General features: G+C 32.9%; 1 protein-coding gene across 11 annotated transcripts in view; it reads left to right on the top strand.

Moving 5' to 3' along the window:
- Positions 1 to 542: 542 nt before the first annotated feature.
- Stxbp5l (syntaxin binding protein 5L) overlaps positions 543 to 23,713 on the top strand; it is a 424,978-nt gene continuing 401,807 nt past the window's right edge. For 9 of the 11 annotated variants that reach the window (XM_047563364.1, XM_047563362.1, XM_047563358.1 and 6 more), the window contains exons 1-2: positions 543 to 664; positions 1,817 to 2,013. In XM_047563364.1, the coding sequence (XP_047419320.1) occupies positions 1,825 to 2,013 (189 nt within the window). In that variant the 5' untranslated portion in view covers positions 543 to 664; positions 1,817 to 1,824. The other 2 variants (XM_047563354.1, XM_047563355.1) reach the window with 2 other exon arrangements.

Genomic DNA, 23,713 nt, shown 5'->3' with positions numbered 1-23,713 from the left:
AGCTCAACAGATACACCTGGCGAGCGGGAAGAGGTTCTCAGAGGTGAAAAGCTACAAAACACCTGTCCAGTTCATAACATCGGCCAAAGCAGGAGCTAAGATAACCCTGCAGACTGACTCCAGGTGTCCAAGTTCGCACGTTTGCAGGCATTCTATTGATTTACACTTGCTTCAACAGGTAGCGCCAATTACAGCCCCCTAAACACCGCCGGCTATACTCGTCAAAATTGCTGTCAATCAAATACCTCACCTACTTTTCTAAATTCTCCCCTCCCCCTTTCATTGGCTTTTCCTCGGGCCTATCCTCAAATTTCTGCCGCGTCTGGAGACTACGGAACTTGGCGCTATGGAGCCTAGGATTGGCGGCAAGGCGGTTCCCTCCCTTTGACGTCCCGGACCGCTCCGCCCCTCTCCCCGCCCGCGCAGCCGGGGAGGGGGCGGGGCGAGCGAGGGGTCGGTGGGGCGGGGCTTGCCTCCCACGGCGGGAGGGCGGAGCCTGTGGTGGAACCCGCCTGCTCTGTTAGGACCTCGGAGAGCGCCTGGCGCCGCGACCGCAGGGATCGGAAAAGCGGCCGCAGCTTGGCCGGACCTACGCCTGCGAGCTCGCCACCCTACGCGCCTTCAGCTTCCCGGGCTGGCAGGCGACTAGTGGCGTCTGAGGAAGGTGCCTAGTCCCGGGTCAGATATTCATCCCGCAAGGACGCCACCGCCGTCCAGCCGCGGCTCCCTCACACCTGTGCGCTTGTGTTTGTGTGTGTGTGTGTGTGCGCGCGTGCGTGTGTGTGCATGTGCATGTGTGAGAGCGCCCGCGAGAATATCTGTGAGAGTGTTCGTGTGTGTTCCAGCTGGGCGCGCGACAGTGTGAGGGTGTTTGTGTGTTCGCGCGCCCGCGGGCGGGAGCCCAGCGCCACGGTGCTCGGCCCAGGGGAGGGACAGCGGGAGCGTCGGTTCGGGCCGCAGCCGTTGCCGCCACCGCCTCACGTCTCCTGAGAGCCGCCACCTTGCTGCGGAAAGAGCGGACCGCCGGCGGGAGAAAGCGGCAGCGGCGGCGGCTGCGGGCGGGCGCACGGGGGGGGGGCAAGCGACGCGGGGAGAAAAGGGGGCAGGAGACGGGGAGAGGGAGGAGGAGGCGGAGGGAAAGTGCAGGCAGCGGTTGTCGCCGCTCGCCCCTCCCGTCGGCTCTGCCTCTGGGTCACCCCCAGATGATTTTGGGTTTCGGGCTTTTGGGTTCGGGGACGGAGAAAAGGCACTTTTGCCTCTCACTCTCCAAATTCCCTAGTGAGAAAAAGGGAGACTTGAATATGATGGGGAGATAGCCTGGAAGATGGTGGCAGAGTAAATACTGGCTCCCCCGCAACATCATTTTTCTGAAAATAAAATATTGTGTACTGAACCTTTAGAAAGAAAGCCCGCCTCTAAGAGAGACACAGGGGGTCTTAGTCTATTGGACTCTGGTTTGATTGTATAATAATGATGATATAATGCTAATGACGATGATGACACTGCCTTTTATTTTTACCCCAGTGCTGATAAAGCGTAGCTACAGCTGGGGAGAAAGCCCTTGAACATCTTTAATGTGTGAGGAGGGAATACTGTTGCTCTTGTAGTTGTGTTTTATTTATTTATAAAGATACGATTTTTTTAAAATTTAAATTTGAAAAAATGAAGCCTCCTTTTCTCCCCTAGTTATAGCCAATGCTCATAAAATGGGAATTGGCTACTCTTGCTTTGGCTAATGGAAAGGTAAAAGCTTTTACCTGATATAATTCCATGTGTTAAGTCACCCCTTTCTCCTTTCCTTTGAATTTCTCAACAGTGTTTAAAATGAAGAAGTTTAATTTCCGAAAAGTTTTGGATGGTTTAACTGCCTCCTCCCCTGGCAGTGGTAGCAGCAGTGGCAGTAACAGTGGTGGTGGGGCTGGAAGTGGTTCCCTGCATCCAGGAGGAACTGCAGGGATTCTTAGAGAGGAGATTCAGGAAACCCTGACTTCAGAGTATTTCCAGATTTGCAAGGTAAGTTGGCTTAATGCCTATCATTTCTTTATTTTACTGTCGAAAAGAAATAAGGGGAACACGAACACACATACATTAGGGACTGGAAATTGTTGAGATGCCAACATCAGAGTCTGTTGCAAAGAGCCCTGTGGAGAGGTCAATTTGAATTAATGAAGATATTTCAGGCATCAACTTTGGCATCAACTTAAAAAGCAATGAGAGTTTAGGGGGAAGAAAAGTACACAAAGTAGAATTTGCAAGATAATGTTTTGTCCACCCAGTAGTGGACAAAATATATTATTTATGAATAAGTAGTAAACTGAAGGAGAAGATAATCATTTGGTTTCCTCTGTTGGCATTCAGAGAAATTGTTTCACTGTCAAGTATAAAATGAATAAAGCTAATAACATGTTGCTAGAATTAAGTAAATGATGGCAGGATAAATATATCTATTTTAAAGGGTTCAGTGGCATTGCCTTAAAATTATGAACAGAGAAACATCCCCAGATTTTTAGACTCTTCATAAATGTATAAACAAGCAAATTTCATGGTCTTACTACTTGTGAGAACTTGTAATATTTTTAAAACTCAAAAATAGCTAATGTACAGTTTAGTGAGGAAATATTTTAGGTAATTATACTTTGATGTTGAATTCCTAATGAATAAGCAAAAAAATATATAAAGAGTTTCTAATAGGATGAGAAGATGAGAATTTACAAAACAAGTGTTATGTTAATATGTAGAGATATTATAATATCATTTTATGGTCTAAGGTGATTTATAATCTTTATTGCACTTCTTTGGTTATTTTGAAATGTGCTTTTGACACGGTTTATGCAAGAAAAAGCTTTAAGTCATTTGTATGATAAAAATGAATAGAGCTTTATAAATGTGCTTAAATACATAAGAAAAAAATAGTAAACTATAGAAATCACAGAAATTAAGTACCAGATATTTTGGTTCTTTAAGGAAATTCTTTTTGGAATTATTCAAGAATTCTTTTGTAGTAAGAAATGATGTATAAATGAAATAAGGTTCAATCATTGCCTCAGTCTCTGTTCCTAGCAGGTCATTATAAAAGCATTAAATCTGTAGTTATTAATTTAAAAGCCACTTTTATTCAGAATGCGATTAAATAAATAGATTTAACTCTAACACACTGAGATTTGATATTTTTCTCAATATGAAATAATAGATATTTTGTCATATTGAAGAAGGGCTTAATAGTGCTATGGTTATGAGATAAACGTGTTAAAGAGTACCAGAGGCCAAATTTGAACTGCTAGGCAGGGGAATTCGGCTCTAATTTACTAATCTTTGACATGTTACTATTTCCATTCCCAGATTCTGAAAAATTTTCCAGATTCCCTCAATTCATGGATAAAATAGTGATTCTAAAGAATTTTACTAGAGATAAATTGGTATAGAAAAGATAAACTTTTGAAGCAGGCTAGTATTGGGCTGTTGAGGTTAGAAAGCTGGTAAAGAAAATATTCAGATCAAATATTTCAGAAAAACATGTGAATGTAAGAGAATAAAATGGAACATGTAGTCATTTACCTATCCAGAGAAGAGATGGTCATGGGAAGTGGCAGCAGTTAAGTATGTATTACTTAAAAAAATGTGTGACATGGTTGGAAGAACACTGGCTTAGGAGTCAGAAAATTTGTTTTACCTAAAGCTCTGTTCGCCAGATAGATTATCTTGAGAAAGGCATTTATCTCCCTTTAAACTTCATTACTGCATCTGTATTATGGGAATAAATATTTCAGGTCTTATCTGAAAGAGGTTGTTGGAAAATGAGAGAAGACAATAAGGTAAAGGTAATGCATAGTTTGGAAAGGGTGATAAAATGTACATTTATATTATTAAAAATTTTTAAATTGCCTTTTTTGTAGTGGAACAAATATAACTGTTATTATAATATATCTTATAATAGGTAATGATTTTCAAATAAATTATAAGGATAGATAGCTATATAAACTATGTACTAATAGTACTGAAGTCTTACTAAATGGGGAAAATACTATGGCATTCTTGAATAGGAATATAGTTAATTTAAAAAGTGGTTATGATTGTATTTTTTAGGTTACCTAGTCTACAATAAAATGTATAAAAATTGATTAAGAAAATTCCATAATTAGAGCTGTTATTAAAATGGGACTTCATTTAGACTCATTGATTAAATGTGCCAAAGAACATTTTATTCTGAGTACTGAGGAGTTGGCCAGAAGGTGCCAACATGGCCATAATTAAAATGTACATTTAGACTGTTTTCAACAGTCTTTTTCAACATGGCCATAATTAAAATGTACATTTAGACTGTTTTTTTGAAAACCATCCCCCTCATCTACTATCTGATGAGTCATCAAGTCATTCTATTTCCTTAGGGTGTCTGAAATTTATTCCCTTTTCTCCATTACCAGTACTTGTTCATTCCATGATATTTTCTCACTTGGTCTCTTGAAACCACTTCCTAACTTATTTTTGCACTTCTTGTTTTACCTCATTACACTTACAAGTTTGTTGTAATATTATTTCTGAAATACAATGTTAATATTGTCATTTTCCTGTTAAAAATTCTGTTGGTTTCCCTAGAGCAGGGGTTGTCTACAAAAAAATAAAGTTTTATGTGAATCCCTGGTAAATAACACCTATTAAGATAAATAAGTAAATGTACTTTATTGTCATATATAATTTATCTTATAAATTATAATAAATTATCCAGTCAATGAAGACAAATTTTAAAAATACTTGGTTTCTGTTGTAAATATTCATAGACAGATATTAGGGAATTGTTAGCCTTAAAAAAGAGAAGTGTAAAGCTATACCCTTTACAATCAATGAAATATCTATAAGAAGTTCAAGAACATAGAAAAAAAGTTTAGTACATCAGTTTACTATATCATTTTAAGTTCATTTTGTATTTGAATGCCCCTGTTATTTGCGAAAGACATGAACCCCTTTTCCTGAACTTGAATTCTTTGAAATACGATTTTAAACCACTGCTTTATATAAGGTACTGCTTACCTTAATTTCCATATAGTTTCCTTCAGAAGGGTTCCTGTTTACCTTTCTATCCTCATTTCTCTGGTTCCTAAGGCATTTTTTGTTCCCTGAAAGCATTATATTGTTACATATCTTATGCCTTTTCTTGTTCTGTAGCTTATGACTAGAATGCCTTTTCCACCTTTTATATAATTGAAGAACTCCCAATTTAACCTTTATCTTATAGTTCAGTCATCACTACTGTGAATCTGGCTCTGACCACTGCCTCCTCATCTACCTACTAAGGTTATTTAATTTATTTTTCCTCTGTTTTCTTATATAGATATAGACATATATATCTATAGTGTTAATTTAGTACCTGGTGATTTTTTAAAAACCTTTCACTTCCATTATACTATGAACTCTTAAAAATGAAAATATATTGTTTTAGTTTACTTCCTTATTTTTAGAGTGTACACTACTTAGCAGGTCAGTGGTTATCAACTCTGCTGTTTAAAAGAGATTTTTGGCTCCTCTCCAGTCTTGGAGAATAAAAATCTCTAGGGATAAGGTCTAGGTAGTTGCAATTTTTAAAAAAGGCCCTACAGAATATTTTTATGTATAGTTAATATTGAGAAGCATCACAGTAGGCATTGATATATTTTTTAAATGAATGAAGCAGTATATACATGGTTGGTTAATTGAAAGAGATTAAAACAGAAAACTGTTGTTAATGATGTGTGTCTTAACCATTTTACTTGAAAACATATGTATTAATTTACATGCCACTTGATGAACGACCAAGATTTATTTTACTGTGTGTTGAGTGGTCCATCTCTTGCCTGGGCTACTATAGCCTCTATGTGTTCTTCTTGCTTCACTCAGACCTCACTACAATAAGTGATGATAGTTACTCTGATTGGAGTTCTATGTAGATTTCTCTTCCATAAATCATTCCAAATTTATATGTATAACTTGCAGTTTTGATTTATTAAAGTAGTGTAAAGACATGCTTTTTGAAACAAACTTAGTGTCAAGTTCATGTGTGTATACATATGTACATGTTTGTATACACATGTACGTATATACATGAATTTCATTCAGGTAGTTAACCGGTCCACACCTATTAATCTGGAAGCAGTAGAATGTGGGTGTTTTAACTGAAGAGTAGTTTACTAGTTTTAAGCATTCAGTGAACCATTAGTATCTATCTGTATGTTGTACAGTGAAATTGCAGAGTTTTTGTTAATTTAGCAAGTTGGTCAGGTTAAATTAGTTTTGAGAGCTTTAGCTAGAAAATATTGGAACTTCATAATAGTTATGTAAGAAAAGCAAGGCAAAAAGATGTTAATATTGTAATTTTACTGATGAAACCTCTGAGGCCAGAAAATTTAAATGATATCCTTAGGTCTTGCAAGTTTGGTAAGATTGTAGGTAAGTTTAACATTCATTCAGGCTTCGCTACAGTCTTATTAAAATAGAAGAAACCTTTTACAATTTAAATCATGCCATTCCTACTCTAAACTCTGCAATGGTTTTTCATTTTTTTAAAAAATAAAATAATAAATCTATATCTCCTAAACCTCTAAATCATTTGACTCCTGACAAGACTTTATTTTCAATGGTTCTTTTCAAAAATTTACTTTTTACCATGTATATTGGACTTAAATTGCTATTTCTTGGACATGTTGTGTGTGCCTCAAGGCTTTTTGCATTTACTGTTTTCTTTACTTAGAACACTCCCTACCTTCTGCCAAACCCCCATATAATTACTTACTCCCTTCACTTCACTTGCTTCCTTTACACCATTTAGTTCTGAGTCCAACTGTTACCTTCTCAGAGAGGTCTTCATTGATCATTACTCAACTCTTTTACTTTCTGTTCTTATCCTGATGATTTTTTCTTAACACTTACAATTGTTATTAAATTATATATTTTCTTAGTTTTTGTTTACCTATCCCATTAGAATATAAACTCCATGAAGATAGGACTTTATTTTGTTCACATATGTATTACTGATGTATGAAAAGTGCTGACCACAAAATGTAGTCAAATATTTATTGAACAAATAGGATCAAGCTGTTACAGAGTGACTTTTAAGAAAAAACTAGGTATTATTTTTAATAACTTATTGGAAAGAACTTTTATGAAATAAACTTTATATTACATAAAGAAGGAAATCATCACTGAAAGAATGATACCACTCTAGGAACGTGCTTGTACTGATTTGCTACATTATAGTTCTGTAAAACCATTTATGCTACTAGTTAAACATTCAGAACTTTGACTCTAGGCAATAAAGGAACATGGTATATAATTTTCAAGAAAATATGGAAAAGAAGATTGCAGTTTCAGTTAAATTTATTTCAGCTTTTATTGAATGAAATATTAGGAACATTCTTATTTCCAGGTGACTAGAGAAACAGTTCAGAACTATCAGATTGATAGTACAAATACACAGGATGCTAAATCTAGTTAAGAAAATAGATAATAAAAGTATCACCAGTACCCACATAGTATAATTCCTAAAGTTCTGAATGAACTCTTAAATGAACTAATTTACTATTCATAAACATTTATAAGCTGTTTTATAAATGCTTATGATGCAATTTGTGCTTGGAAGTGAATCTTATGATTGTGATCCTCATACTAGATATCTTCCCAAGTAAATATGTATAAAATCAGAAACACATGGACTAGAGAGAGTTGGGGTTTTCAGGACCCTAAGAAGCTAAAAGGAGATTAAATGCTCAGATATACTTGATTACTCTCTCTTCTCCAAGATTTCTATTGTATCCACATTTCCCTGACACATCATTGTATTTAAGTATTTCTGTAACTGAGATTGGCACAAGATTTTAATTATAGTTCCACATTTCTGTAGTTTTCGTTCATGAAAAGAACCATAGAACATCCCTGAAATGTGTAGACTTGTCTCATTTCTATGCTTGGTAAATGTAGTACAGTTGACTTTGTGGGATAACTTATTATGTATTGATCTGACATTGACTTCATGTTCCAGTCACTAAAAAGGACAGTAGAGCACGAACATCCTTAAGAATGGTAATGGAGGCAAACCATGAAAAATTAAACTACCCTTGTTAGGACTGAGATGTTAACAAGAACAAAAATAATTAAAAGATATTTTTAATAACCAGTAAACAAAGCCTGATTTTTCCATAATTTATTCTCTCTGCTTTTCTTATTTGAGTGCATAAGCGGATAGGGGCGGGCTTGAGGAAAGAATTGTAGACATGTAGAAAGCATGTTGATAGATTTTTGAAATTACCATACGGAACAATCACATTTTTTCTTAAAAGGTTCTTTGATGCTAGTATATTGTCAATAAACAGTATGAGATTTCTTACATTCTTAAAAACATTATACTTTATATGTATAAATGCCATTATACTTTATATGTATAAATGAGATGTAGGCATCCTAGTAAGATGTTTATTTCATGCTATTGCTAATTCCAGAGATATTTATTAGAGATATAATTATAAGCACTTAACTGAAAATAAAACATTAAATACTGTTTTCAATTTCATATTCATTATATTGATTTATACCATTATACTTTATATGTATCTCAATATAAAACTAATTTTAAGTTTTACATACTTTGCAAGTATGTTTATCTATAAGATTAATACTAGTGATTTATTGAAATTTGTTTCTTTAAGTTTAGTTTATTTCTACAGACATCCTTCTGTCTTCACTTGACGATGTGCCTGTGAAAAAAATCATAGGATTAAATTCTGTACTTTTATAATAGGGTGCTTGTACTGATTTGCTATATTATAGTTCTGTAAAACCATTTATGTTACTAGTTAAACAGCCATAACTTTGACTCTATCCAATAAAGGTATCAAGTAGAAGCTCTGCTTTAAGTTTTTGTTAGAGAAAATGGATATTTTGGTACTACTTAACTGTCCGAATAGTGATCTTTATAAAAACTTTTGTTTGTAGTGAGAGTTTTCCTTTTTAATTTAGAGGATAACTTTTATTAATTTTTTTAATATTTGAAAGGTTAATCTTAAATTGTGTTTTATACTAGATTTTTAAAGAAATAAATAATAAATATATTGGAGAACCATTCCTAATTTTCTATATAATGTTAATATTTATTTATGAAGATACATAGAAGATAAGTTTTAGAAAGTCAAAAATTAGAAATTGTATTTAAAGGATTTGGAGAAGATAGTTGTGAGGAATAGAACATAATACCTCCAAAAAGTACACAATAGGACTGCTTTTATAGTTGGGGAGAGGATGGGTTAAATGGAACTTTCTTAGTCACCGAAGGAATATGGCAAGAAGGTATTTTGACATTGTTAAAAAGATTTTATTTATAAATAAAACTTTAATAATAGGACATAAACCTTACTCAGGCAGTCAACTATAATAAGAGTGAAATAATGCCTTTTTAATTGATTTATCAGCAAAAATTACCTATGATATTTTCTTATATATTAGAAAAGTATGTTTTAGTTCTATTGAATATCCCAAATTACCTGTTAATACTGATGGTATATAGAATGATTTTGACTACAATATTCAACAATGGTATAAATCAATATAATGAATATGAAATTGAAAACAGTATTTAATGTTTTATTTTCAGTTAAGTGCTTATAATTATATCTCTAATAAATATCTCTGGAATTAGCAATAGCATGAAATAAACTTCTTACTAGGATGCCTACATCTCATTATAAATAAACAAATCATTTTGCGATGGTTGTTTTGATTGTCAATTTAAAAAGTAAGGATTGATAGAGAAAGTTGTCATATATTTTCTGTATTTCTGCTACAAATTGCAGTGACATTAGAAATCTAATGCTTTACCCAAATGAACACAAAATCAGTGTGCTGTCAAGAAAATTGATGAGATGGTTTAATGTTCAGTCTATTTATTACAAATTGACTAAAAACCTATTGCTCTGCAAACTATAAGTTTAAAAATCAGTAGTGTACAATAAATTGAGAAGTTAGATTAATTATGGGGGAAATGCTTATAGTGGATAAACATTTGAGTAGATGAATGTAAAGTTAGGAAAGCAGACACAGGAGAATTATAGGAAGAAAGCTCAAGAGTACAGGTAGATGATCTCAAACTTTCTTTAGAAAGAATATTAAGAAAGTGGGAAATTCAGGCATGTCTCAGCTTTACAAAGAGGTCAGGGATGGTAAAAACAAACAGTACAGAACTGTCAGAGACAAATGAATTAGACCAAGAGGAATTTGATTAAGATTAAAATATTTTCAGTAAGTAGATAGCTAGAATTAAGGTTACATTAATTGCTATTCTAATCAGTAGAATCAGTAGTTTTAATAGTAGACATACAAGAATTTAATTTTATGTAAGAGAAAAGTGATGAGAAACTAGTAGAGATGGTATATTCTAATATTTTGAAACATTTAGGAGTGGTAATATAATTCAGCCACAAAAGAGTAATTGTGACTACCAGAAGTGGAAGGGTAGGGTGGGGGAATAGAAGTAAGTTTTACCTTTTAAAGTAGTAAAGGTATCTGATTTGAAAATTTTTAACTTACTTGATGGAATACATATTTCACTTGAATTCTCAGTAAAATCTCTATCTCCTTTCAGGTAAATAAAAAGTTATGATTTTACTAGAAGATTGTTATTAACTCCCTGTTGCTACTTCAGGAATTACCATAAACTTAGTGGCTTAGAACAGTTCAAATTTATTATCTTCTGGAGTTCAGAAGTCTGCAATGGGTGTCACTGGGCTAATCAAGGTGTTGGCAGGGTTGCATTCCTTTCTGGAGAATCTAGGGGAGACGTTATTTTCTTGATTTTCACAATTTTCAGAGGCTGTTCGTGGTTCTTGACTGGTGACCACTTTTCCATCTCCACAACCAGCAGTGGCCAGTTGATTTTTCTCACCTGTCATAACTCTGACAATAACTTTTCTGCATCCCTTTTCCATGGCTAAGGAAGCTTATGATTCCGTTGGGCCTACCAGGAGAATCCAGGTTTCTCGATCTCCATCCCAAGATTAGCTGATTAGCAACCTTCACCCCATCTGAAACTTCATTTCCCTTTGCCATATACTGAAACATATTCATACTTCTTTGGGGGCTGGCTGTTATTCAGTTTATCACAAAGATGTTTGTCAACCTCATCTGTTTTTTTTTTTTAATAGTTATTTTATGGAAACATGTAAAGAACAGAGATAATAGTGTAATGAACGCCTGGCTTCAACAGTTATGAATTTTGACAAATCTTGTTCATTTTTATTCTCTTATTTTCAACTCTCTCATTTCATTATTTTAATATGAATCTTAGATGTTAAACCCCTTCTCTCTGTGAAAACGTCAGGCATCAGATAAGGACCTCCTTCCTCTTGTTATAACTCCAAATGCCATTATTTTATTAAAAACAATTTCTTTGTATAATCTAATAAGTAGTTAATCTTTAGATTTCCTCAGTTGTCCCATATGATCTTTTTGTAAGGTCCACATTGCATTTTAACTTAACTTGAAGTTATCCTTAATTTGTATAAATGCATAGGGTTCTTGATAAAATTAACCTGTGCTTTTGGGTATGTTAATGAAAACAAAACTGATTCCTTTCTGAACTGGAAGGTTCTATGTGAAGAAGTGGGTGGGTTCTTCAGTGCACTGTAAGAGGACAAATAGTTAACTTTTCAAAGTTGTTTTCTGTGCAAGGTAAAATTGTCTTAAGGGGTTGAAAATAGAATATTTTTAAGTCAGCCTAAGCCATTCTATTTTGTGATGCTCCATGGAGTGGGTTTAGTAAGAATATTAGAAAAGAGGATAAAGCAAAAGAAAGTATTTGTCAAAGTGAATAAAAGTGGGATGGATTTTCCAGATGACACTCAATGATATTAATTTTTAAATATGAAATAAGTTTTTGGAGTGATAGGATTAGATTCAATTTCATATCTCTTAAGTGAAAGAATACTTGGCAAGGATTCACTCTACAGTGTTTAGAACAAGGTTATAGAGCAACGAACTGAAAGCAAACTGGTTAAAGTCTGTTTTTATTTCTAACTTAGATTTCTCCTAAATTATAACCTATCTAAGATTCAGGCTAAGAGGCTAAACATACTTGAATAACTGGATTGGAAGGTGGTTAAGAGAATGATCAGAATACTAATGAGGGACATTGATTTATTGAGTTCCATTTATAAATAATGTGTATAATCTATTTTTTTATATAATTAAGTTCCTTATTCTAATGTGCTGCTGTTCTTTGGTAGCTCATTTTTGAATTTTTCTTTGTTTATTTCAGTTCCATCTTAACCAAAATTCCTTTGATTTTTGAGATAATAGTCAATATATTATTGTACTTTGCAATAACTAAAAAGTGTAAATTGGTCATGTCACTTATTAAAGGCTTATTTACATATAATTCTATATAGGTCACTTCCTAATTTAGCCATTATCTTTTAGAAATGAATTTTAAAAGCAAGTACATATAAATATGAATAATTTTTTGTGATTAATATAATTTGCATAATATGTATACTTTAATTCATTCTTTATAACTTCTATGAAATGAGCAATTTCTTTGCTCCCTTTCTTCCCCTTTTCCTTGTATTTATACTATTTTTGAATCATTTTATAATTTCTTTGCTATTTTTATTTTTGTCCTTTGCTGCATTAATTTGTTTGTATTCTCTTAGCCAAAAATTTTTTTTTCTAAAATGAAAGAAACCGGAAGTGTTTAAAACATCTTTTATCACATTTCACTCCTGTGACAAGTCTAATACTTTTATTAGGACAATTAACATACCAAAGTAATTCACTCATAGTTTCTATTTTATTTATCAATTTCTCCTTAAAAGAACTGAAAAAATTTTAATTTCGTTCTGTTCAACATAATCATTAAAGATTTATCTTCAGATCATGGTTTTTTCTCTGATAACTGATGGTTTGTGTTTGTAAAAAGCAGGATTATACATTATACATGGCTGAGTAATACTACATTGTGTATATATGCCACATTTTCTTGATCCATTCATCTGAAGGACATCTAAGTTGGTTCCATTGCTTGGCTATTGTGAATTGTGCTGCTAAAAACATTGATATGGCTGCATTACTGTAGTATGCTGATTTTAAATGTTTTGAATATATGCTGAGAGTGGAATAGCTGGGTCATATGGTGATTTCATTCCTAGTTTTTTGAGGAATCTCCATACTGCTTTCCAGAGTGTTTGCAATAATTTGCATTCCCACCAGCAATGTATGAGTGTACATTTCCCCCACATCCTCACCAACACTTATTGTTATTTGTATTCTTTTTAAAAATTTTTTTATGGAACATAGATGTTTTAATGCATTTCATATTGCAGTGTAGACATTGAACACTTAAAAACAATTACATTGATACAATAAAAATAACTGATTCCATAGAACACTTAAAAATGCATACTTTTTCCTTCAAAGAAACTTTTGTTTTCACAGACTTAAGTAAAAAATGATTTACAGTCTTCAGATTGCAAAATATGTACAGATCTTTTGACTGTACATAAACTGATGTGCAGTGATTGAGGGAAAAAAATGTTGCTTTATCCAACAACAAACTCTTATTTTTTGTATCAACACATTTCTTAGTAACCATATATTTTCCTTCCATTATTAAATGAAATCCTGGATATGTCAGAACATTTGTTTTCTTGATAATTGTCCTTCTGACTGGAGTGAGATGAAATCTCAGTGTTGTTTTAATTTGCATTTCTTTGATTGCTAGGAGTGGAATCACCACTTGACTCAGTTATCCCACACCTCAGTATATATCCAAAGGACTTAAAATAAGCATACTACAGTGATGCAGCCACTTCAGTGTTTATAGCAGCAAAATTCACAATAGCTAATCTTAGAGTCAACCAAGATGCCCTTCAACAGATGAGTGGATAAAGAAAGTGTGATATATAGATATGCACAATAGAATATTAGCCCTAAAGAAGAATGACATTTGCCAGTAAACGGATGGATCCGGAGACTGTTGTGCGAAGTGAAATAAGCCAATCCCAAAAAACCAAAGGTCAAATGTTTTCTCTGATCTGTGGATGCTAATCCACATTAAAGGAGGGGGGAATAAAGAAAAAAGTTCAGTGGAGTAGACAAAGGGGAATGAAGGGAAAGGAGGGAGAAGAGGAAAAGGAAAAGACAGTGGAGTGAATCTGACATAACTTTCCAGCGTACATATATGAATAAATCACAGTGAGTCTCACCATTGTGTATATCCACAAGAAATTAATTTGAAAAAATAATTATAAGTAAATAGCAGAAAGATCATTACAGGGAAGAGAATGGGAGTGGGGGAAGGGAAGGGAGAAAGAAAGGGAAAGAAGAGGTACTGGGACTTAATTAGAGCATGATATATTCCATGCTCTTATAATTATGTCAAAATGGATTCTGTCATGTATAACTAAAAAGAACCAATAAAATTAGAAAATAAAGAAATGATAAATGTTCAAGGATAAAAATATGTGTAACCTGATTAAACATTATGATAGGTATTCAAGTATCCATTGTTACAATATGCCCCATTAATAAGTATAATTTTTGTTTTTATGTATCAGTTAAAATTTTTTAAAGTTAGAAAACTTTTTTTATTTAAGAGGCAGTAGGCATAGCATGGGGCTGAAGTTAGAATAAAGAAGAAACAGTTATATTAGCTGGGTAAAGGGAATGTTTAATTATTAGTGTGGCTTGTTCTTATAATTATTAGTCTCCAGGTATGATTCTACATTGGTCTTATTTTTGTATGGCTTCATCATGTTCTTCGAATGGTCTTGTTTGATTTTGGTTTACAGTGAAAAGGCTAATAATCAACAGGAGAATGTTATGGCCTCGGCATCAGTGCCAGGTACATTGCCTTTTTTCTTTTTCTTTTTTTTTTTTTTTTTTTGAAGCAATTTATTACTTTTTAAATGGCTTGTATAGCTAAAAATGGCTGCAATGTGTTGCTAAGCAGCCTGCTTCAATAATTAGATAAAAGAGTTTTCTTATTGATTGACAGCCAATAATATATATTGATCAAATTGTATTTGTTATATAATTTTGGATAACAATTATTGTTTAATATAATTATATATGTGAAAGTGTTCTTGAAAATGACTCTCCTAAATAAATATAAAAATGTATTGTGCTTTGATTTACACTATTTTTTCTATTTACATTTTCTTTTCCTCTCAGTTTTGAGAAAATGATAGAGATTTTATTTCCTCCACATGATATTTTCTAGTAGGCAGCCTTTTAAAAAAATATTTCTAGCAGATAAATGGAAGATTCAAAATAGCTTGTTTATCTGAGAGTAGTTGCGTTTAGGTAGGTGAGTATGCAAAATTCCACTTACTATAAAATAAAATGATTTTTCCAAAGTAAAACTTCTATAAACTAGTATAGAAATAAAACTAAATTTCAAAATTTTACTCTGTTGTGTAGGTATTAACCTGAGTGAGGAAATATGCCTACAGCATCCTAATTTTTTTCACCTGAACTTTGTGACATCAGTTAAACCAGTTACTTTAAAACCCAGAAGAGAAATTATGTGTTCTACATCACTGCAAACATTATACATTGTTGGAGTAATCCCATTTATCTTTTTCTAATCATTTCTTTTTTATTCTCCTATATTGGCAAACATAAATTATTTCATACAAGAAAATTATGTGAGGTGAAATAATGCCCTTTACAAATAAATATTTTAAAGACAGTGTTGTATATATTTGTAAGTAGGATAGCCATGCTGTGAATGAATCGTACTCAGAAACTTAATTTACTGGGTTTGATGGAGATTCAGGAAAGGAAATTCATCTAAACATTGTATTGACTTGTTTTAGTGTGATCCTATATAGGTTGAGATTAATATTCAAGATTAAAAAACTCCACATCCTGGAAAACTAGAGAAATAGCAATGCAGAAGAACAGTGATACTGGACAAGAATCCAAATACTTAAGCTGATCTTGAAGAATAAGGATTTAAAGAGCTTTGGGGCACAAAGCAGCAAAATGAATACAATGTATTGACCAAGGTTTTCCTGAGGTACTTAATGTTGTAAATAGATTACTTTTTAAGGAATGGTTATAGTTTGATGAAATCTTCAATTTCGTTTTGAATAAAATCAGTCCTTTTCTTTTTACAACATTACAATTTAAAAAATTCTGAGCTTTTTTCAGCCCTTATCCTCTCTGTCCAGGTTATGTCTAATGAGTGGTTGTTCTTCCTTTTTTTAATGATTTATTCATTTCTGTAGGTTTTTTTCAATCTCTTTGTTTAGTCTTTCTTTGCTGTCACAATCGTACCAAATTATATTTTGCCTATTTCCAGACTTGGAATAATATCTGGTGCTAAATTGTCTTGAAACATCTTAATATTCCTTTTCAATATCCTTATAATTTCTCTTAATACTTCTTTTACCTACATATTATTTAGAAATGTGTTGTTTAATCTCTAATCTCTAGAGGTTTTTCAGCTATGTCTTATTGATTTTTAGTTTAATTGCATATAGTCTGAGAACATGTTTTGTATGATTTCTATTTTTCTAAAATTGTTAAGGGATGTTTTATGGTCTTGAATGTAGTTTATCTTAGTGAATATTCTGTTTGAACTTCAGAAGAATTTAGAAGACTAAATAGTCAGTGGCAGTTTAGTTCAACTATGTCTTTAATAATTGACCTGTTGGATCTATCAATTATGGAGAGAAGGGTATTGAAGTCTCCAACTCAAATAGAGGATTCATTCATCTCTTTCTCTTTGCAGCTTTTTGCCTTATCTACTCTGATGCTCTATTTTTAGATACATGCAGATCAGGGATTTTAAGTCTTCTTGGGGAATTGACCTCTTTATCATTATGTAATACCCATCTTCATCCTTGATGATTTTCCTTGTTCTGATTTTGGCTTTATCTGAAATGTAGCTACTCTTGCTTTCTTTTTACTAGTATTAGCATGGTATCTCTCTCCACCCCTATAATTTTAACTGACCTGTGTCTTTATATGAAATTTTTTTTTTTTAAAACAACATATAGTTAAGGACTTGTTTTTTAAATCCATTTCTATAGTTTGTTTTTTAATCAGTGTATTGATGAGAAAGTCTTTTGGTTTTTGTTTGAGAAAGTCTTTGTTTTTCCTTCATTTTTGAAGTATGATTTTGTTTTTTTTAACACTTTAAATACATATGTGTATATATATATATATATTTTTTTTTTTTGGTACTGGTGATTGAATGGAGGTGCACTTAACCACTGAGCCACATCCCCAGCCCTTTTTATTTTTTATTTTAAGACAGGGTCTCTCTAAGTTGCTTAGGGTCTCACTAAATTGCTAAGGCTCACTTAGAACTTGTGATCCTCCTGCCTCAGCCTCCCAAGCACAATCACATCTAACACTTTAAATATTTTAATCCACTTATTGCTTGCATGATTTCTGAAGAGAAGTCTGATGTAATTCTTTTCCTTGTCCTCTATAGGTACAATTTTTTGTTTCTCTGGCTTATTTCAAGATGTTTTCTTTAATTTTTCTGCAGTTTAGATGTGATATTGTAGGCATTTTTTGGTATTCATTCTGTTTCATGATCTCTAAGCATTATAGAACTGTGGTGTGGTGTCATTAATTTTGGGAAATTCTCAGTCATTATTGCTTTAAATATTGCTTCTCTTCCTTTATCTCTTTCATCTTTGATATTCCCATTATGTGTGTATCAAATCTTTTGTAATTATCCCACAGTTTTTGTATATTCTATCCTTGCTCATTCTTTTTTCCTCTGCATTTTGGTTTTGGAAGTTCCTATAGAAATTTCTTCAAGACCCTGCATTCTTTTCCTATTTGTTTCCAGGCTACAGATGATCCAATAAAGGCATCCATAATTTCTGTTACAATGCTTCTGATTTATAGCTTTTCTTTTCATCCTTAGAGTTTCCATTCCCTCTGCTTAAATTATCCACCTGTTTTTGCATGATGTTCACTTTTCCATTAGAACACTTATTAGCACCTTAATCATAATTGCTTTAAATTCACAAACTGACAATTCTAAAATCTCTACTATAGCTGAGATGGACTCTGATGTTTACTGTTTCTTCAAACTATGTTTTTTTTTCTTTAGTATGTCTTATAAATTTGTTGCTGTTGTTGAATATCAGAAGTGATGTATTAGTTAAAAGGTAATTAGGTAAATAGGCCTTTAAGTGTGAGATTGTTTATCTGACTAAGGGTTAGGCTGCATTTGTTGTTTTCTGTAGCTGCAGGTGTAAGAAGCAGAATTTTCCTCTGGTGTCTTTGTTTTACAGTCCTTTTTTTGCCTTTAGATTTCCCTAGATACCATAAAGTCTGAGACTGCAGGTTTTTTTCAGTTATTTCCCCATTACTATACAGAATCCCTGTTGGTGTGGTAGAAAGATATGGGGGAGAGGAAACATCTTATTATCCTGAGATTCAGACTCATTCTTTAAGATCATTTATCATTGTTAGTTTTTATTTTTAGAGCATTATAATTATACATAGTAGTTGGGTTTGTATTGGCAAAATCGTACATGCAAGGAATTTGATTTCAATCCCCATTTCCCCCTCCCATTTTACTCCTCTCCTCCCTCTTACTATTCTTCCTCTGTTCTGCTGATCTTCCTTTCTCTCTTTTACTTATTTTTTAATGGAATTTTCTACTTATGCATACATAAGTGCAAATGTAAATGTACCCTTTGGTACATTTATGTACCAAAATGTACCAAAAAAATTAAATGTACCAAAGGGTGCATTTATATTTGCACATTACATGATTTTGTTAAATTTATTCCTCATTTCCTCACCTTTCCCATCCTTCCCCCTCCCTCTTATTCTCTGCCCTCTACTTCACTGATCATCTCTATATATTTATATCTCCCCCACTATTACCTTCTTTCCCTTGTTTTGTTCTAGCTTCCAGAAATGAGAGAAAACATTCAACCCCTGATTTTCCAAATCTGGCTTATTTCACTTAGCATGATATTCTTCATTTCCATCTATTTAACAGCAAATAACATAATTTCATTCTTTTTTATGACTGCATTAAACTCCATTGTGTATATATTCCAGCTTTTCTTGATCCATTTGTCTGTTGATGGGTTTCTGGACTGATTCCATAATTTGGCTATTGGGAACTGTGCTGCTTTGAACATTGAACTGGCTGTATTGCTATAGTATACCGATCTTAGTTCTTTTGGAAAAATGCCAAGGTGTGGATAGCTGGGTCATATTGTAGTTCTATTCCTAGTTTTTTGAGGAAACTTCATTAGTAGTTATATTAATTTTCAGGTTCAATTACAATGTATCACTGTAAATTTTCCCTTACATCCTCACCAGTATTTATTATCATTTGTGTTCTTGATAATTGCAATTCTGACTGGACTGATATGAAATATCAGTGTAGTTTTGATTTGCATTTTCCTGATCACTAGAGATATTAAACACTTTTTTCATATATTTGTTGATCATTTGGACGTCTTTTGAGAAATGTCTGTTTAGTTCTTTTGTCTATTTATTGGGTTATTTTGTTTTTGTTGTTAACTTGTTTTGGTTCTTTACTTATTCTGTGTATTAATCCTTGTCAGAGGATCAGCTGGTAAAGATTTTCTCCCATTTTGTGGCTCTTTTTTCATGTTCTTAAGCATTTCCTTTGTATGCTGAAGCTTTTTAATTAGATGGCATCCCACTTATTGATCCATGTTTTTATTTCTTGAGAATAGTTGTTTTGTAGAGGAAGTTGCTGCCTGTCCTATATGATGGAGTGTTGACCTTATATTTTCTTCTAGCAGTTGCAAGGTTTCTGGTCTAATTCCTAAGTCTTTGATCCACTTTGAGTTGACTTTTGGTGAGAGGTGGAGATCTAGTTTTATTCTATGTATGACTATTCAGTTTTCCCTGCACCTTTTGTTAAAAAGGCTAACTTTTCCCCAACATATATTTTTGACATCTTTGTCAAGTATCAAATGGCTGTAAGTCTGTGACTTTGTCTCTGTGTCATCTGTTCTGTTCAGTTGGTCTTCATGTCTATTTTGATGCCAGTACAATGTTTTTTTTTTTTTTTAAGACTATATAGAACTATAGTGCAATTTGAGATCTGGTATTATGATGCCTCCTGCTCTTGCTCAGTATTGCTTTGACTACTGTGGGTCTTCTGTTATTCCAAATGAATTTAAGGAACTGTTTTTCTTTTTTTGTTTGTGAAGAATGTTATTGATATTTTGATGGAAATTGCATTGAATTTGTATAGTGCTTTTGGTAGTATAGACATTTGACAATATTAACTCTGCCTATCCAAGGACATGGGAGAGCTTTTCATCTAAGGTCTTCTTCAATTTCTTTCTTCAATGTTATTTTGTTCTCATTGTAGAGATCTTTCTTCACCTCCAGGTGGGTTTTTTCTGTTTTTTTTTGTTTGTTTGTTTTTTTTAGATTATCATGAAAATAAAGCTTTCCCTGATTTCTTTCTCAACTGATTCAATGTTGGAGTATAGGAAAGCTATTAATTTATGAATGTTGATTTTGTACCTTGATACTTTGATATATTTATCAGCTCTAGAATTATTCTAGTGGAGTGTTTTGAATCTTCTCAATATAGGATTATGTCATCAACAGAGATAGTTTGACTTTTTCTTTTCCAATTTTTATCCCTTTAATTTCCTTCTCTTGCTTGATTGCTCTGGCTAGAGTTTTGAGAACTATATTAATACAAGTGAGAGTCTTTTTCCTGATATTAGAGGAAATGCTTTCAGTTCTGTGTGTTCAGTATGATGTTGGCTTTGGGTTATCATTTGTAGCATTTATAATGTTGAGGAAAGTTCCTTCTATCCCTAGTTTCTCTAGCATTTTTAACGTGAATGGGTGCTGTATTTCAAAGTCCTTTTGTACATCTATTGAGATAATTATATGATTCCTTTTCTTAATTCTGTTTAAGTGATGAGTTATAGATTTGCATGTGTTGAACCAATCTTGTATCCCTGGGATAAAGTACAGTTGGTCATGGTTTATCATCATCTTAAGGTGTTTTTTAATGCAATTTGCTAATATTTTATTAAGGAATTTTGGATATATGTTCATCTGGGATATTGGCTTATAATTTTCTTTTCTTGATCTTAGTATCAGGATTATGCTAGCTTCATAGAATATATTTGGGAATGTTACCTCCATTTCAGTTTCATGTAATAGTTTGAGAAAGACTGCCTTTTTTTTTTTTTTTTTTGGAAGATCTGATAGATCTCAGATGAGACTTTATCTGCTGGGATTTTTTTTGGTAGGTTTTTGATTGCTATTTCAATTGCATTACTTGATATTCAGGTTCATTACTTGCTGTTTAGGTTTTTTATATCTACCTTTTTATATTACCAGGTAATATGTGGCAAAAGTTCCTCATTGTCTTCTAGATTTTCTAGTTAATTTGGAGTATAAAATTTTTAAAATAGATCGTAATAGTCTCTGGATTTCAGAGTGATATTTATATTTTCTTCTCTAATTTTGTTGATTTGGGTCTTTCTTTTGGTTAGTTTGGGTAAGGGTTTGTCAATCTTTTCAGATAACCAACTCTTTGTTGCATTGATCCTTTGTGGTGTTTTTATTCTCAATTTCATTAATTTCAGCTCTGATCTTTATTATTTCCTGTCTTCTACTGATTCTTTAGTTTGTTCTTCCTTTTGTAAGGACTTGAGGTAGAGCATTTGCTTATTTATTTGGTTCTCTGTATTTTTTTAAGTGTATAAACACTCAATGTTATACATTTTCCTCTTAGAATTGCTTTTATCCCATCCCAGAGATTTTGATATATTGTATCTCTGTGTCATTTGTTTCTAAGAATTTCTTGATTTCTTCTTTCATTTCACCTTTGATCCAGTCTCCACTTAAAAAGGTATTATCAATATCCATATATTTGTATAGTTTCTATTAATTTTTTTCTATTGATTTCTAGTTTCATTGCATTATGATTCAATAGGATACACAGGATTATATTGATTTTCTTTTTGTATTTGCTAATTATTACATTGTGACTTAGAATACGGGTCTATTTTGGAAGAGATTTCCTGAGCTGCTGAGAAGGTAAGTTCACTTGTTTTGGAGTGAAATATTCTGTAGATATTTATTAGGTCCATTTGCATTATTTAGGTTGGATATATCTTTATTGATTTCATACTATCTATTGGTAATAAGAGTGTGTTGAAATAATCCAGTATAATTGTATTGGGGTATATCTGGGATTTAATGTCAAGGAGTACTTTCTTTTTTATGTAATTTAGGTATGCTCACATTGGGGCATATATTTACTATAATTATATCTTCTTGTTGAATTGTTCCCTTTACCAGTATGTAGTGGCCTTTGTCTCTTCTGCTTGGTCAGATATAAGAATAGCTACTTTGGCTTGTTTTCAGACTCCATTTATGTGTGCTAATTTTTCCTTTTACCTTCAATGGGTTAATGTCTTTGCCTATGAGTGTCTTACAAACAGCATATAGTTGGATCTCGTTTTTTTGATCCATTCTGCTAATATATGTCTTTTATTTGGGGAGTTTAGACCAATTATATTCAGTGTAATTATGGATATGTGTTTGTGATTTCCTGCCATTTTGATTTTTGGTTATATTTGTCTTGATTCTCATTTAAATGAATAGTCTTCCATTGATCTTCACTTATTTGGGAACTTTGGGGTTTGTTTTTGGGTTCTTCTCTGTGCAGTTTATTTTAGGTATCCTATGTAGTGCTGGCCTGGTAGTCATATATTCTTTTAGTTTATCCTTGCCATGGAAAGTTTTAATTCCTTGCTGAACTTAAAAGTGGGCTTTGCAGGGTATAACAATCTTGACTGGCAATTAATTTCTTTTAGAACTTGGAATATCTCTTTCCAGACCCTCCTTGAATTTAGTGTCTGAGTTGGGAAAGTCATATGTGAGCCTTATTGTTTTGCCTCTAAATGTGACCTGATGTTTCTCTCTTGCAGCTTTTAATATTCTTTCCCTATTAGGCATTTTGATTATGATCTATCTTGGAGAACTTCTGATCTGGCCTACTTTGGGGCCTGTATATATCCTGTTTGTGGATGTCTCTCTCATTTCTACTGGCGGGAAAGTTTTCTTTAACTATCTCAAAATATTCTTAATGCCTTTAGCCTGTAACTCTATGTTCTCTTCTATCCTAATGACTCTCAGCTTTGGTCTTTTGATATTGTCTCAGAGTTCTTGTGTATTCTGACCATTCTTTCCCCTTTATTGCATACTCTGTACTCAAGTTCATTTACCCTTTATTCAAAGACTGAAGTTGTATTTTCTATCCAGTCTAATCTGTTGGTGATGCTTTCAATTAACTGGATTCATTGTATCTTTTATTTCAAAGAGTTCTGATTTATTTTCATTATTGGCTATTTCTTTATTGAAATGGTCTTTCATCTCTTGTATTTGATCTCTGAATTCATTTCTTAGATCTCCTTTTCATTCTCTGAACATTTTATTAATCCTTTTTTTTTTATAATCTTTCTCTGGAATTTCCTCTACTTCTATATCCATGGGATCCTTTATTGGGAAATGTGTATTATGGTAAGATATGTTTGCTTGTTTCCTGATATTTTCAGAAGTCTTGGACAATTGAGGTGGACTCCCCTTCCCTTTTTTTTTTTTTATGCATGTCCTTTCATGTGTAGTTATCTTTTTTATTCTAGGATTTCTGTATTTTTAAAATGTGAGTAGATGTTAAGAGTTGGAACCTGAAGTTCTC

Source organism: Sciurus carolinensis, chromosome 9 (genome assembly GCF_902686445.1).
Source record: "Sciurus carolinensis chromosome 9, mSciCar1.2, whole genome shotgun sequence".
In the NCBI taxonomy this organism is placed as follows: domain Eukaryota; kingdom Metazoa; phylum Chordata; class Mammalia; order Rodentia; family Sciuridae; genus Sciurus; species Sciurus carolinensis.
Note: the sequence above shows the minus strand (reverse complement) of the source record. Positions and strands in the feature narration are given on the sequence as shown.